The sequence below is a fragment of the Lactuca saligna genome, chromosome 6, assembly GCF_052625555.1.
Source record: "Lactuca saligna cultivar CGN05327 chromosome 6, ASM5262555v1, whole genome shotgun sequence".
NCBI classification, from domain to species: domain Eukaryota; kingdom Viridiplantae; phylum Streptophyta; class Magnoliopsida; order Asterales; family Asteraceae; genus Lactuca; species Lactuca saligna.
In genome coordinates, this window is record NC_136422.1 from 154624233 (window position 1) to 154642333 (window position 18101).

At 37.7% G+C, this 18101-nt stretch overlaps 1 protein-coding gene across 1 annotated transcript; it reads right to left on the minus strand.

Annotated features, from left to right (window-relative positions):
- Nucleotides 1–17378: 17378 nt before the first annotated feature.
- LOC145003044 (uncharacterized) lies at nt 17379–17873 on the minus strand. The gene has a single exon (XM_078962204.1). The coding sequence runs from the start codon at nt 17871–17873 to the stop codon at nt 17379–17381; it is 495 nt and encodes a 164-aa protein (XP_078818330.1).
- Between the last annotated feature and the right edge of the window lie 228 nt (nt 17874–18101).

An 18101-nucleotide genomic window follows, 5' to 3' on the forward strand; every position in this document is an offset into this window, starting at 1 on the left:
GAAAACAACGTGGAATCTCGAATTATAAAATTGATGATGTGCATGTGTACCGTCCCACCTTCGCCGTCCGATAAGTACCTTAAAAACATTTAATCCACAACTGTAAGTCAACACTTAGTGAGTTCCCTCAAAACACCCCACAAAACAATACACATACAATATATATGCACATATCAACCTACATTATGCTTGGACTGCCTTGCAAGGCCTATAGGATGTTGTACTACTTCGCAAGGCTTACAGGATACCTAGACCACTCTACTGAGCCAACAGTCTACTAGCCCGCTTCGTAAGGCCTTCAGTAGCTGGACCGCTCCCTTGGGTCGACAGTCTAGATGGACTACCTTGTAAGGCCTACATTAAACTAGACCGCCTGGTTATATCTTAGCCTACAGCACAAAGCAAGATTGTCTCTACCAAACCATACACAATATGTTGGCATATGCAACCAGATAAACAATAACCAATAAACACATGTAATCATTACATATCTACCAATCTAACAAATTACTACCAATACCAATATCCTATACATAAGGATACATGCTATAATACAAAGTATAGTAAGAAAACTCACCTTGCAATCTAGCGGACAACAACATTGCTCACAAATCCAATAACTAATACTACACCTAACCGATACAACAATTAAGGACCAAATCTCAAACTACAACCCCAAAACCTAAATCCAAACTTAGACAAAAAGTTAACGGTCAACAAAAGTCAAATTCAATGCCACGTCATGGGACATCCTTAGCCACATTGTGGAAATGTCACGACAAAATGGCCATGGATATGGATTTCACCACGTTGTCGTCATCCCTTGGCCACATCATGGTAACTAGGTGTTTCCTTCAAATCTTTATTAAGAGCTTAATCCTTACAGATCAAGGCTTAAAACTTGAGATCTAATCTTTCATATTAACTTAATGGATAAAGTTTCTAACTTTATCCATTGGGACCTCAACCACAAGACAAGATCCTAAAACCTAAGTTTGAAATAGTACAAAACCTTCCCAAAACATGCATGGCTTCAAGAATGAAATCAAGATAGAAACTTTCCCAATCCAATAGGATTATGAGGTGATCAAACAAGCTCAAGAGGTGTTGGAGTCTACCCAACTCCAAAGAACTTGGACCAAAAGGGACAAATATGATCAAACTACAAGATCTAGCAAACTAAAGATCAAGAGTGAAGCTTTTTACTCACAATGGTCTAGAAATGAAGTCCCTTTTGATGGGTTTTGCACAAAATAACATCCTATGTGCTCATGCAAACCCTGATGCTTGGATCTAGGCTTCTCTATTGTACATGCTATTCATCCAAGACTTGCAAAACCTAGATCTAGTGTATATAATCGAAATTAACATAACAAAACAAATATATAGATGATTACCTCTTGTTGAAAGCTTGAATCTTCTTTTCCTTGGAGCTTAGAGTCACAAATGTCACTCCTCTAATGGCTTACAAACACCACAAGCAAGAGGATGATCTTGGAGAGAGGTTGGAGGCTATAGCATTTGGCTCTAGTACTCTTATAAGTAGTGGTAGCTGATTTCTGAAGCCTAAGGGGTCTATTTATACTTGTGCTGCTAGGGTTTCAGTCAAAACCCTAATTAGATAGCTTAGGCCTTAAGCAGTCCATAGAACTTTCCAGAATAAAGGCCTTGGATGAAATTTAGATGGGCTCCCACTCAAATTTCATCCATCCCTTAATTTTAAAGGATTATCAGCCCAAATCAACTATCACACAATTGACAGTTCCAGTCCCTTTATTTATTTAATCTGTTTTAGCCACATAATTAACTCTTAATTAGTTCTTGTCTAAAATTAATTAAACTATATGATTTATCCTTTAATATATTATTCATATAACATATTAATAAATCATGACAACCTCTTTATTCATAAATCATCCTATCATGTTGCTTTGGTGAAGACAACCCAAAAGGACAATGCACAACCGGGTCCAGTAATTATGAAATATAGTTACATGCTTAGATACTAATCCAACAGTCCCCCACTTGGATAAGTCTAGTAACTACAAATGTGAATACAATCCAATTAACAATCGTAGCTCTCAAAGACGTTGTCGAACTCTGATCTTATCGGTAACCTGTCCTTTAGATAAGGGATCGTATAATCCTCTGTTCTAGATATCGTGCGGACAATTACATGGAACGTAGTCATGCGTATTGTCCAACAGTTTGTTTCTCGATCTCAGATTCTTCTGACATAGAACTTAATCGAACACATCAACTCAGTCCTGATTGGACCCGAAACATAAATCAAACTAAATCATCGAGGGGACCTGATACCAATTTTACCCTCTTAGGATAAAAGGAATATATAAACTTCGACTTATATGCATTTACCATTAACTAATCAAATTATACACAACAATGAGTTTTATAACATCAAGTTACTGATGTGTTTACACATTATTAATTCACAACCAATTAGCAAACAATAAACCATATATCTAGGTTTTAAGACCATATGATATTATTGTCTTGCGATCATTCGTGATAAATTTCATGAAGTGATTCCAGCAAGCGTGGGTTTATTCCAATGCTCAAATCTTATTCATTAGCACTCATGAACGTTGTAGTAAACTTTTGCTATGTCTAATATGTTGGATATAGTGTCTAAGTCCATAACTTTATTTGGTATGTACTTGACCCGACCCAGCATGGTCCATTTGGGTTGCATGGCATTGCAATACTTGGATAGACAAAATGAGAGAAAGTACACTTGTGATTATTAATATATTATAAGTTCTAATATATTAATAATAGTATTATTTAATTAGTATTGATCAAGTATTAATCTAGTATTAATTTGGTGATCAAAGTGAGACTAATTAAATATATAGGGTTGATTATAACAATCATCAATTCTTTTATGGTGGATTAATGATCCATGGTTTTTTGGGTTTGGTTATAACCATATGGAGCTCCATGGATAGTCCATGGGAGTTACAAACCCATTGGTCATGAGAAATGAAGAGTCATGACAATTAGGGTTTACATTTGTAACTCCTAATTATGACACACTATAAAAGAAACCCTATAGCATGCAAAATCGGCACTAGAGTGTTTCTAGAGAGGGCATAACCGATTTTCAAGTGTAAGAAGTATTCTCTCAAGTTATTCCAAGTTTTGTAGTGTTATCTGAAGCATTTGAGGCACAACATTTGGGGTGCTAGGCTCACAAAGTCTTGAAGGAATCCAAGCAACAACAATATATGTATTTCTACTAGTTTTTATGTCTTATATATTCCCCATGCCATGCTAGTTAGGAAATAACCTTGAAAAAGAAATTTGCTTGTATATAGAGAAAACATAGATTCAAGGTTATTAGGGTTGCATGTACACTTAGGAAGTGTTAGAATGCTCAAAACCCATCGTAATATACTTTAGACAATCTACGCACCAATTCATGACAGTTATCATTCATACCTACTTCCATCATATGAATGACTATGGACCGTTCGAATAATATTTTTATTCAGGAAGTCAAAACATGCAAAATGAAACAATGGGTAAATAATTAACATAAGACAGTAACTTTACTCATAAATAATACCCATTTATTTAATCATCAAATGTCAAGTACAATTTATCTATTAGAACCTTATAATCTATCTAATCCAAACTAATATCGTCCTTCAGCCCAATGCTCCTAGCGCGCTGCAAGTGCTTAACCCTACTCAGTCCCTTCGTAAGAGGACCTGCTGGGTTATACTCTGACGATACCCTCTTTACTAAGAGGAGTCCTTCTTCTACCCGATGTCGAATAAAGTGATATTTTCTGTCGATATGTCGAGATCTACCATGATCCCTCGGTTCCTTGGTTAAGGCAACTACTCCTTCATTATCACAGAAAATTTCCATAGGCTCTTGTATGGCTGGCACAACTCCAAGGTCTCCAATGAAATTCTTCAGCCATATTGCCTCCTTTGATGTTTCGCTCGCTGCAATGTACTCTGATTCACACATTAAATCAGCTACAGTCTCCTATTTGGAACTTTTCCAAGTCACGACTCCTCCATTAAGGGTAAAGACCCAACCCACATATGAACAGTAGTTATCTCTGTCGGTATGAAAATTGGCGTCACTGTACCCCGCGCACCTTTAAGTCATCACTCCCACCGAGGACTAGAAACCATTCCTTGGTCCTTCGAAGGTACTTAAGAATATTCTTGACTGCGGTCCAATGTGCTTTGCCAGGGTTCCCTTGATATCTGTTGACCATGCTCAAAGCGAAGGCCGCATCAGGGTGAGTACAAGTCATAGTATACATGATCGAGCCAAATGTGGAAGCGTAAGGTACTCGGCTCATCTTTGCTATCTCAACTTCGTTACTCGGACTTTGAGTCTTACTCAATTTGGCATTACTTTGGATTGGTAACTCCCCTTTCTTGGAATTCTCCATACTAAAATGTTTTAGTACATTTTCTAAGTAAGTAAATAGACTAAGTCCTATTATTCGTTTACTCCTGTTTCTCACTATCCTTATTCCCAAAATATAAGCAGCCTCTCCGAGGTCCTTCATAGCGAAGCACTTCCCAAGCCAGGACTTTACATCCTGCAGCGTTGGGATGTCATTTCCTATGAACAGTATGCCATCGACATACAATACAAGGAAGCTAACTATACTCCCACTGGAATTGACATATACACATGATTCATCCTCGCTTCACAAAAAACCAAAATCTTTGACTTTCTCATCGAAACAAAGATTCCATCTTTGAGATGCTTGCTTAAGTCCATAAATAGACTTTACAAGCTTACACACTCTATTGGGATGCTTCGCATTGACCAAACCCTATGGCTGAGCCATGTAAACATCCTTATCCAACTTCCCATTAAGGAAAGTGGTTTTGACATCCATTTGCCATATTTCATAATCATGAAATGCAGCAATGGCCAGTATCATCCTAATAGATTTTATCTTCATAGCTGGTGAAAAGGTCTCATCATAGTCAACTCCAGAAGTTTGAGTAAAGCCCTTCGCAACCAATCACGCCTTATAAGTGTGCACATTCCCATCCATGTCGATCTTCTTCTTGAATATCCTTTGCACCCGACCGTCTTACAACCTGGTACATGATCAACCAAGCTCCAAACATGGTTATCGTACATGGATTGAATCTCGCTGTCCATTGCCTCTTTCCACTTTTGCAGAATCTAGGCCTACCATGGCTTCCTTATAACTGTTAGGTTCGTCCAAAATTATTAGTGTAATATCACTAATATACATATCACCCTCACCAGTTATATGAAAATCATATAACATGGGTGGAGCATTAACTCTACTGGAACATCTAAGAGGTAATGACTCGTCAATCGGCTCAACCAGAGTTTCCTCATCGGGTTGAGTGCCAGCGTCCCAATGTCCCCTTGGCTTATGAGTTCTCGCTCTCGGAAAACCCCTCTCCTCGCAACGAAGACAACATTGTCACTCGGTCTATAGAAGAGGTATCCAAAGGACTTCTACAGGTAGCCAATGAAAACACACTGCTCACTACGAGGCTCGAGCTTTTCGTGAGTCTCTCGTCTGACGAAAGCCTTCCAACCCCAAACCTTGATATGTGCTAACAAGGGAGCCTTCCCTGTCCACATCTCGTGAGGTGTTTTGGCAACCTTCTTCGTAGGGACTAAGTTAAGGATATGGGCGGCAATCTCTAAGGTATACGCCCAAAATGAGATAGGTAGTGAAGCACAACTCATCATGGAACGAACCACGTCTAGCAAGGTTCAATTACGCCTCACATCCACACTGTTTAATTGTGGTGTCCTAGGTGGTGTTAATTGCGAAACAATTCCACATTACTTGAGGTAGTCGTGGAATTCAAGACTTAGGTACTCTCCTCCTCGATCGGATCGAAGCATCTTTATTTTCCTGCCCAACTGATTCTCCACTTCTTGTCTAAACTCTTTGAACTTTTCAAAAGTTTCTGACTTGTGATTAATTAAGTAGATATAACCATATCTGCTATAATCATTGGTGAAAGTCATATAGAAGCGGTTTGCATCCCTTGTGGTGGATCTAAAGGGCCCACACACATCGGTATGTATGAGATCCAATAGACCCTCACCCCTTTCACAAGTGCCAGTGAAGGGTGACCTGGTCATCTTTCCAAGTAAACAAGACTAAAACACGTCATCATCCCTAAGGTCAAATGACTCTAACACTCCATCCTTTTGGAGTTGGGCTATGCATTTCTTGTTGAGATGTCCAAGACGACAATGCCATAAGCATGATTTATCCATACTATTGGAAGAATCGACACACAACACATCATTTCCTAAGTTATCAACAACCATCACGGTCTCATATATTCCATTACAAGGCAATGCTTCAAAATATAAAACACTATTAAGATAAGCATAAATAGAACCCTTTTCATTATCAAATGAATATCTAAAACCTTGTCTATATAAACCATGAAATGAAATGATGTTTCTTGCCATGTCTGGCGAATACCAACAACTGTTTAAATCTAACCCTAATTCATTACTAAGCACTAAGGAATAAACTCCAATCTTGATGACATGAGACGATCTTCTGTTTCCCATGATTAGGTTTATCTTCCCATGCTCCACATCCCTATTTCTTCATAGTCCCCACAAATCAAAACATATGTGAAAACCACATCCTGTATCAAGAACCCAAGAAATAGCATGTGATGAATCATTAGATTTAATAGTGTAAATACATGCGGAGGATGGATTGATCTTCCCATCCTTGATAGCTTGCAGATATTGTGGGAAGCTTCTCTTCCAATGCCCTATCTTGTGGCAGTGGTGGTACTCCGCCTCCTTGGTGTTAGAGTTGGGTTTAGCAGAACCAACTTTAGTTCCACCAGAAGAGGTACCATCTTGGGACTTTCCCTTATGGTGGCCCTTTGAGGGAGCCTTCCTCTTCTGACCCTTCCCTTACCCTATTTCCAAGAGAGTGGAAGCTGCGGGAGAATGAGTCGTTCTAGCAGACTTATCCTTGAGATTGCTCTCAATAGTCCTTACCAAGCCTTGAAGCTTGCTCAAGGTGACCTCTTCCTTATTCATGTGGTAGGTCATGTGGAACTGGTTGTAGCAAGGAGGCAAGCAGTGAAGGATAATGTCGATTTACAGCTCTTCATCGAAGTTAACATTTAAATTCAGCAGGTGATCAACATATCTCTGCATCATTTGTAGATGAGCGGTAAGGGACTATCCATTACCCATTTTGGCAGTGATCATCAAAGTGATGATCTCATACCTTTCTTGCCTAGAACTTTGGTGGTACCGGTCTAGCATGTCTTGATGCATTTCATACGGATACATGTCCTCATAGGAATTTTGGATTTCATCAGTCATGGTCCCTAGCATGATGCAATGGACTTTCATGGCATCATGCTCATGGGCCTCAAAGGCAACGATCTCTTCGAGGGAGGCAATGTTGATGTTAATTTCCTTCAGCTTCTCATCAAGGACATAATTTTTGTCCTCATAGCAAGTGACCATTCGTATGTTGCAGATCCAATCATTGAAATTGGACCCGTCAAAGATCACTCTCCCCCAAAAGTTCATGAGTGAGAATGAGTCGGAGGAGTTCGAGCCGGAAGCATTGTGGTTGATGTTCAACATCTGAAATAGAAAAAGACAAAGTTTGATTAGAAATGAATCCTCAATTAAACACCAAAATAAGAGATTAGGGCTAGGATCTAACAACATTATTTCCAAATTAGAAGAGGGATGCCGCAATCTAACATGCAAATAATTTGAAGATAAGTGAATGACAATTCACTAATTCTCCACCATGAAAAATGAAAAGGAAATTAAGTTTTAAATGTATTGAAAACTCCTAGATCTTTTAAGATTCATTGAACTTTTCAATGGCATGTTTAAATCTTCATATGCCCCTCTTGTTTGTGACTGGGATGCCGAGGATCACAAAACGGGTGTGAATAACCATGCAAATGTACATGGTGCCTCATTGTTACAGTCACCTATTCGATGTGCCGATTAACCACACACGTTCCATCGAACTATGACAAACAATGAGTCACCCTTTGCCACCTTTGCTTAGATCCCAATTAGGGTGCTGGTTAGCCACGCTCACTCCATTAACGTTGTAACGACCAAAAATTTCAACAAATTTTAACTTTTCAAAAACAACCCATTTTCATAATGTTATTACAAAAAGGTTTTCAATACATTTATTATCAGAGTATTCCTAGAACCATAACATAAAACATAAACACGAGGAGTGGTACGATCACGCCTTTGCCTTGCCACGGTCTCCTGAAGAACCTGAAAAAAAAAACATTAAACCACAACTGTAAGCCCGAAAGATTAGTGATATACCCCCAAAATACCAACCACATATACAATACACACATAACATGTTATATCATAACAATTCATAGAACAGCCATGCATATCGGGTCTACTGTGTGACTGGTCCGCCGTATCGGGCCTTCAGCCCACCTGGTCCACCCTCCGAGTCTAGTCATGTCCCTTGAGTCTGCAGTGTGGTTGGTCCGCCCGCACTGGGCCTTCAACCCACCTAGTCTACTCTCTGAGTCTACAATATGACTGGTCCGCCCGCATCGGGCCTTCTGTTAGCCTGGTCCACTCTCCGAGCCTCGGCACGTCTGGTCCACCCTCGTGGGGCCTACAGCCTATCTGGACCGCTCGCTGGGCCTTCGGGATAACCGGTTCGCCCTGGGTATGTTGGCCTACAACACAAAGCAGGTCCTGCCTCAACCCAACCCCAGTCAAACAACCATGTGCACATAAACATACACTCATATAACAATTCGCATTCAGTCAAACCGATCTAGCAGATCACGTATCATAACATACTCTAAACAGGATACCAACCTAACAGGTCACTAGCATAAACCATCCTAATACTCAGATGCAAACATAACAAGGCAACAACATAACAACGATACCCGGATTACAATCCGATAAAGGGTCGGCCTTGGTGCCTTAGACCCTGTTGATATAGTGAGGATAACTCACCTCGTGATTGCCGAAACTCTGAACTAAAGAAGCAGATTCCCGAATCACCGACTCACCGAAAAATCCTGAACTAGCCATCATAACAAAATAATCATTAGTCCAAACATACATCCACTTATTGGGCCAAGGCCAAAGTCCAAATCTCTTACAAAGCCCAATATTGGGCCAATTTACTAAATTGGGCCCTCCTTACCAAATGGGCCTAGATCCAAGGTCCATAATAATAATTGGTCCCAATATACTCTATCCAAAATTTCCAGTTATGGCCCATAAATCCAATAGCCCAATAACATCCCAAACTATCAGGCCCAAATTGAAAATGCCACAGATGGGGTACGTTGGGCGTACCCTTCTTGGTACGCTGGGCGTACAACAATGCTTGCAACATGGGATGGGGACACTGGCCCGCTACGCTGGGCGTACTCATATGTTACGCGGGGCATAACCTCACTGCTCAACAACATCACATAACGTCTTAATGGTTTAAGCTCTAAAGCCCAAACTTCAGATCCTTAGGCCAAATATGATTAGAATTCATAAAGTCTCAAACTTTATCACCTGGGACGTCCATAAAGCTCTTAATCCAAGGTCTTAACCCAATAAGACCTACTTATCTCACTCATGGAACAACCACAGCCCTTGGGATCTCATTTTTCTCACTTAAGACCTCTCCTAAGGTCTGAAAGGACAGATAATCTTGACCAACTCGAAACATGCAACAAGATGAGGACTTTTGGGACAAGAATGGTGTCAAAGCTTCACAACACATATATCTACACAATATAAATGTCAAGCAAGAAGCTTTATACCTCAAATAGGCTCCAAAGGATGATGTCTTCCTAGATCTATAAGCTCCAATCGTTCATCTCCTTCTTTGACAACTTCTCATTTCTTCTTCTAGCTTCTCTTTTGCCAAAATAAGCTTTCCAAGACCAAACACACCCAACAATGGAGGTGGGACGGCTATCTAGGGTTTATGAGGTTAAGAGAGTGCTTATGGGGGCTAAGGAGGAAGCCTTTAAGTTCTTTATATAGTGGTTGTCTCAAAATTAGGGTTTTAGGGATTCTAAGAGTACGCTGGGCGTACTCAACCATGCACCTGCGTTTCTTTCCCCCACTACGTTGGGTGTACGTCCAGCTTACGCTGGGCATACCCAACATGCTCCCTTTTTCATGCATGGTCTTCCCTTTCCAATTTTCCCATTAAGTGCTATAATCGATATTATCTTCGAAATGCCGTAACTCCATTACTCTAAACCCGCTCCCGATAAACTTTACATTCACACGAGGGTGGCGAGAAGCCCTATGCTTCTATCAACATACACCAATCCGAAACCTTCTCGGATAAAACCCATTTCCCATAAAAGGACCAACATTACCCTTTCTCTTAAATCTCAGGGACTCATACATAAATACTTTAAGAACGGGGCGTTACAAACGTCTTAGCAAGGGTACAAAGTGTAATTTGATGGGATTGCATCAATTTCACTTTTGCCTAAAGTAACTAAGATTGAGAAGTTTGAAAAACATTTAGTTACATTTATAAATTCATTATACTTTTAATGAGGAAAGGGTTGCCCTATCCTACTAACGGTAAGACTGTCATTTTAAGTTATATATATATATATATATATATATATATATATATATATATATATATATATATATATATTAATCTTGTAATATTATAATAGTATAGGATGAATTTTAAACTTCTAAATTTCTAGGGTTTGAAATTTAAATACTTCAAACTAAACCTATCAGGCAAAAATTTAAATTTCAAAACTTGAGGGCAAATTTTGAACTTTCAAAACATATAGGATCAAATAGCAAATAATTTAAAATTAAACATTTAATTTAATGATTATCTAAATTTAACCTAATCAATTTTATTCACAAGATAATTCATCAACTAATTTAAATAATCAAATATTATCATATAAGGAATTTATTATTCAAATAAATGGTAATTATCTTTTGGTTTGGAAAGGATAATCAAAAACTAACAATAAAATTCAGATTTTATTAGTTAAAAACGATTTAGGAAATTATCCTTAAGCAAAACAACAAGAAATCGCAAAAATCCGTTTGCCAGATGCTCCGACTGGCCGAGTACCTTTATGGACTCGTCGAGTTCATCCTACTCGTCGAGCTCACATTAGGACTCGTCGAGTCTGCCAGACAGATGACTCAAAAAATCAATTTTCAAGCAAGAATGAAATGCATAACATCAAATACAATAGAAGCCAATCAAGGCTCTGATACTACTAATGGGTTTTACACAAAATAACATCTTATGTACTCATGCAAACCCTAATGCTTCGATCTAGGATTCTATATTGTACATGCTATTCATCCAAGACTTGAAAACCCTAGATCTAGTGTATATAATCGAAATTAACATAACAAAACTAATCTAGATGATTACGTCTTGTTGAAAGCTTGAATCTTCTAGTCCTTGGAGCTTAGAGTCATAAATGTCACTCCTCTAATGGCTTACAACCACCACAAGCAAGAGGATGATCTTGGAGAGAGGTTGGAGGCTATAGAATTCGTCTCTAGTCCTCTTATAAGTAGTGGTAGCCAATTTGTGGAGCCTAAGGGGTCTATTTATACTTGTGTTTCTAGGGTTTCAATCAAAACCCTAATTAGATAGCTTAGGCCTTAAGCAGTCCACAAAACCTTCCAGAATAAAGGCACTGGATGAAATTTAGATGGGATCCCACTCAAATTTCATCCATCCCTTAATTCTAAAGGATTCTCAGCCCAAATCAACTATCACACAATTGACAGTTCCACTCCCCTTTATTTAATTAATCTCTTTTAGCCACAGAATTAATTCTTAATTCATTCTTGTCTAATATTAATTAAACTATATGATTTCTCCTTTAATATATTATTCATATAACATATTAATAAATCATAACAACCTCTTTATTCATAAATCATCCTATCATGTTGATTTGGTGAAGGCAACCCAAAAGGACTATGTACAACCGGGTCAAGTAATTACCAAATATAGTTACGGGCTTAGACACTAATCCAACACATTTTCTAGATATACACTTAAGTTCTTTACCAAAACACTTTCCAAGAAACATGGTCTTCAAGCTCAACACAAAAATATAAGAAATGAGTCTTCAAATGGCTATGAACACCAAGAACACTCAAAGGGGGCTAGGGTTTTCGAAATGGTGAGGTTGGAGGCTGAAGAGGATAGCTTAAGTTAAAGTTAAGGTGCTTAAATAGAGAGTAAATGTGACAACCCGAAATTTCTATCTTGTACAACCATTCAATTCAATCAAAGTCAGACTTGTTTTTGCTAACTTTTATCACTATTTAGAGTCTGTTTGAGCATTCTAAGCCTAGTACATCGAAGGAATGAGTGTTAGGAAGTGTCTGCTGAAGTTTAAAGCCAACAATCAAGCCATAAACCCCTTAATAAGGAGTTTATTGCCAGGACACATGAGTTTACGACCGTAAACTCATGGTGGCCGTAAAATCTTGGCTATATATGAAAAACTTGGCCATTTTCCACCACTTTTACCACTTCCAAGCCAAGAACTTGGTTTTGCTCTCAAGTGTCATAGTATCTTGCTTCCAATTCTTCAAAAATTTAAGTGATTTCTTCCATCTATGTGTTAATACATCTCTTATTCTTGAATCACCTTTGCATTCATCCATGAATTTCATCTTTTGGGTCCAGATCTTCAAGATCCTCAAGAACATCAAGAACACATTAGTTCTTTGGGCCGAAATCTACTCTTCTAAGCTCCAACATCGTAAGTATCCTCTTATATACTTGCTATCTAGTTAGGACCCTTGATATACACCTTGAAAACAAGATTTTCCCAAGAACATGAGGTGTTTATGGCCAAGATCATCTCCCTTGGCCGTAAACCCTAGTTTGAAGTGCTTATGAGCCTTAAACTTTTCCTAAGGATTGGACATGAACCTAGAACCCTTCCATAGTGCTTGAAAGCCCTTTAAAACACCATTTGTCACTTTTCATCATGAGTTTACGGTCGTATGTGGCCATAAACTCATGGCCGTGAACTCCCTTGGTCATGCCATTTTGGCCGTAAACTCCTTAGAGTGGTCGTACACCCTTAGTATGCAATCATATGTGATTCATATCCTTCAATCTAAGTGTTTTCTAAGTCTTAGGGTGTTTTCCCTTACATAATTAGTTGTATAAACACTAATCTTATACATACATGTGTCATTATATGCTAATTAGGATCCATGTGTGTGCTCAAGTCTTCACTTGACACGTAGCATCCTATACCACTCTTTCATCCAAACCACTCACTACAGGTGAGTTCATACCCCTTAATCTACCTTTTAAATGATTTTAAATGCTTTTAGGGGGGATACAAGTTGAAACATAGTAGTTATTATATCAATCACATTTGATTAATAACTAGAACAAACAAATAGATTTCTTATACTTCAAAACTGTGTTAGCAAACAACTACTTCAAAACATTTTATCAAACTCTTTTATGTTTAAACTCTTTATTTAACTCTTTCAAACTTATATATTGTTAAAACATGTCTATATATATATATATATATATATATATATATATATACACACACACACACACACATAAGTAAGGTTGAAAGGACTTAGGACTGATAACTCGCTTTATTTCATGTTCCTTGTTTGGTTGTGGACTTAGAGTATCCGATTGTTTGTCCGAGTGTCGTTTGAACCTTAGTTATATATTATGTAATATTTATATAGATATAAAAGCTTTTATCTTAGTTCAACATACTCAGTCATACAAACAATATTACCAGTAAAACTATAATAGGTATAGTTTAGGAAGTCACTAATACTATTACTAGAACAATGAAACATACAAAGAGTCAGTTCATACATAAGTCAATACATACTATAACGAGAAACAATACTCACTATAAAGAGATACAAACAACGAACACTATAACGAGAAACAATACATACTACACACTATACACTAGAGAACATACTACATACTAGACAAAGAGAACATACACTACACTAGTACATACTATACAAATACAAGAATACTATAACATTAATGTGAGACACTACTTCATGGCATGGAAATCTTCTGATGTGTCACGTTTTGTAACCAGAGTCTCCTAAAGGGAGAGCGTGAATTTGTGTATAGATCTATACGGGACTGATCGTCCTACACCTTGATGCTAGCTACAATGGGACCTGTAGATCTACGGGTGACGAATGTCATACCATTTCGACATCTTCGAGCGTCTTATTTTACTAGTCGATCAAGTATGGTTACAATCATATCACATTATACCTTAATTAACAACTGGTTTAAGGTAGTTAGTACAACAGTGGTTACTATATACAACACTACGGTGCTTTATTATTTTCCCATTGCATTCACATTGTGATCTTCTCACATAAACGGTAATGTAAAAACTATATTTGGTTAATGATAGTCATACTTGGGAAAAATACACACTTTTACAAGAAACAAACATTCAGAACATTTAGGCCTTGGTAGAAGGCTACTTTTTAGTAGAAAATATAGGATTTTCTAGGAGATACAAACATGTACTACAAACATTTATAAACTTATACATCAAACACTTACAAACATTTTCATACAAACAATGACACTAAAATGCTTATGAACTCACCAGCTTTAATGCTGATAAACTCTTTCAAAATAACTTGTATTCTCAGGTCATCAGTAGACAAGTACCGATGTCAGGTTTTGAGAAGACAGAGCTTTCAAGACTCTTCTTTATTTTGATCATTCATTTTTGGTATCTTATAAACTATACACAAAACACACTTGTATTAAATTATATTGTTAATGCAATGAATGATGTTGATGCTTGTTTACTATTATGCTGTGTTGTGATACTGTACATGATGCCATCCGCCCCAGAACATTTCCGTTGTTCTAGTTTTGGGGTGTGACAATAAACCCTAAAATCATGGGCTTGGTCTCAAGCGACCGCCTCATCGTAGCCCTCCTTGTGCCACGTTGTAGAGCCCGTCAGAGATACACGTACTATAACAACCATGCCACGTCATGGGCATCCTTGCACCACGTCATGGCATAGGTTTTTTTTTTCAAAAACTCTAACTTTGATCCTAATACGTCCTTAGCTATACTCCTGGGAAAACGGGTGTTACAAAAAGAGTTGTATTATAAGCATACAAGGTTCCACTCCTAACCCACCTTCTATTATACTTGGCATAACCTTCTTCCACTTGACCCAAATAGGCTTAATGTAACCCAAATATCCGCTAACAAAAAGTTGATTACAAATCAATTCTTAACGGGTCACACCTGCTAAATATTCCATTTTATTAAAGTCCACATCAATGCCTAACAACTTACTTTTATGTAAAAATAACTTTTAAGATTTGAGGCAAGAACAAACTATGCAAGGTTCTCATAATCTTCCTAACATTTTCCATTGATTAACCCCTAAGAACAATTGTATCAATAAAGAATGTGAGATCTACTTACCTCCAGCATCAAACTCAAACTGACTAGCTAAGCACCATGAAAAATATTTTTCTTTATAGCCTATTTGACGAAAACATACAAATATACAATCCCTCAATGACCAAAATAAAGTAAGAAAAGGAGATAGTGGATTGACTTTACGAAAACCCATTTTCATTTGAAATTCATGTGGGAGAACCATTAATCAAAGTCGAGCCATCGATGACTATTATTAAGAACCCATAATCTAATTACTCCCAATACATATATCTCTTTATTTGAATTTACATAACCAACTATTTTAAATCAACGTATTCATTTTATACTTCAACGTGTACAAAGAACCACTATTAATTTTGTATAATATATACACAATGTTTCATTTGTTTCAATAAACATCGAAATAATTAAAAGCTACAAAACAATTACATAACTAAAAAACAAAAATATAAATTTAGAATTGTCAAAAGTGGAAAACCTAAATCAATGAAATTTGGTATTTGCAAATTTAGATAATTTAAACAATTATAAAAGTTTTTTTATTTTTTATTTTTTGTAACCGGCAAATATATTAAAAAGACCAGCCTCTAGCAAGTGACCAGAGGAGGGGAATGAACAAAGTACAAAGTATTGAGATCATAGATTACAAACAAAAATAAGATTTATAACATCTTGACCAATCAATATTTCTATTTTTTCTCTGTTTTTGGTTTTGGTCCATAGGTAAGTTGTGGATTTGATGTTGTATACACAATTGAAAGGGGGAAGCTAGTTTTTATTGAAAATTTTGTTGTTCCTTGCTTTTCCACATACTCTAGAATTTTGTTGTTCCTTGCTTTCCACATACTCTAGAGCATAACGTATTCTGGTAAACAATCTTCTTTTTTGGGCAATTGGACCACGTATGGACATAGGTGAGCACCTAATTTACTATTTTGAGTTCTCCGAGAGGAACTCCACACCATTTAAGAACCTTTTGTATAACCATTTTAGTGTATTTACACCCAATCAATGCATGGTCTGCACTTTCCACAGCTTCTTCAGAGTGGTTGCATAGTGATTTTTCCAAAGCTACCCCTCTAGATAAAAGGCCCATAGCCGAAGGTATTTTGTCTATTCTAGCTGAGATTTACTTGCGTGAGATAGTGACATGACATGGAGTGCCTGTCTCGATGGTTTCATACCGAGATGTCTGTTTCAATTCCGGATTTTAGAAGCAATTTCACGACGAGATGAGTACTCATCTCCACTTTAGCTCCACTTTCTACCCTCAGACGGATGGACAAAGCGAGATGACAATACAAACTCTCGAGGACATGCTATGCACATGTGTCTTGGAATTCGGTGGCATAGCCGAAGGTATTTTGTCTATTTTAGCCCTCCAAATAAAACAATTAATTTTAATTGGGATCTCGTTTAACCATGTAAACTTTCCCATGCTTAGTATGGGGTTGAAGTCCAATTTTTTTTTTTATAAGAACTTTCACTGAAAAAGATCCATTATCAGTGAGATTACACTTCCACGCATCACCGGTTGGACCTGGTTGTTTGTATAGCACCGTTTCAGTTGGGATATCCTTTTTTTAAGGTGTTTTCCAATGCTTGCGATATTTTTCCACACGCATGATATATATTTGCTTGCATAACAATGGTCGGGTTTATTGTTTAGATTATGCATGTCTTGTATGGCTTTCGCCCAAAGAGATGTCGACTCGGATCGTAGTCTCCACCACCACTTCATAATGAGGGAACTGTTTAGGGATTTAATTGTACCAACACCAAGCCCGCCAACGTCTTAAGAGGCAGTAACTTTGTCCCAAAAGACCTAGTGTATGCTTCTTTTTCCAACTATTCCTCCCTATAGAAACGTCACATGAATTCATTCCAACGTCTCAATTATCCCTTCCGGAGCCACAAATACCGAGAAATAATAAGTTGGTAGATTACCCAGGACCGATTGTACAAGTGTTAATTTGCTACCAAACGACAAGGTTTTGGATTTCCATATGGACAGTTTTTTATGGAATCTCTCAATCACCAGTTTCCAATTTTTAGTTAAGTTCATGTTCGTCCCGACTAGAACCCCGAGGCAAGTGAAAGGGAGAGAGGATAGTTTGCAACCAGGAGTTGTGGCCCATCTTGAGACTTCCTCCATATCAGCTTCAATACCAAAAACCTTGAATTTATCGAAATTTACTTTGAGACCGGAAGAAGCGTAGAAACAATGCAGGATCCTGTCGATGTTTTTTATGTTTCTTTTTGACAATTCACCTACAAATAGCGTATCGTCAGCGTATAGTAAGTGAAAAATCGTTGGTCCACCGTTTGGTAGTGCCTGACCTTGGAAGACGCCAATCTCGCATGCAGCCTTCATGGCTACCCTTTAAACCCTCTATAGCTATGATGAAGATGAACGGTGAAAACAGGTCCCCTATCTGACCCCTTTTGAAATTGAGAATTCCTTAGACCCATTAAAATTTTCGGTTCATTAAAATCTACACCAATGTCCATCAACTTACTTTTATGTAAAATGACGTTAAGAGCGGTGGCAAGACAAAAAAAAAACATCATGTAGGTGCCGAGTGAGGTTTAATGTTACAAA

Excerpts from the sequence above, each read along its gene's own strand:
- LOC145003044 (XM_078962204.1), bottom strand. The coding sequence starts at position 17,873 with ATGAAGGCTGCATGCGAGATTGGCGTCTTCCAAGGTCAGGCACTACCA.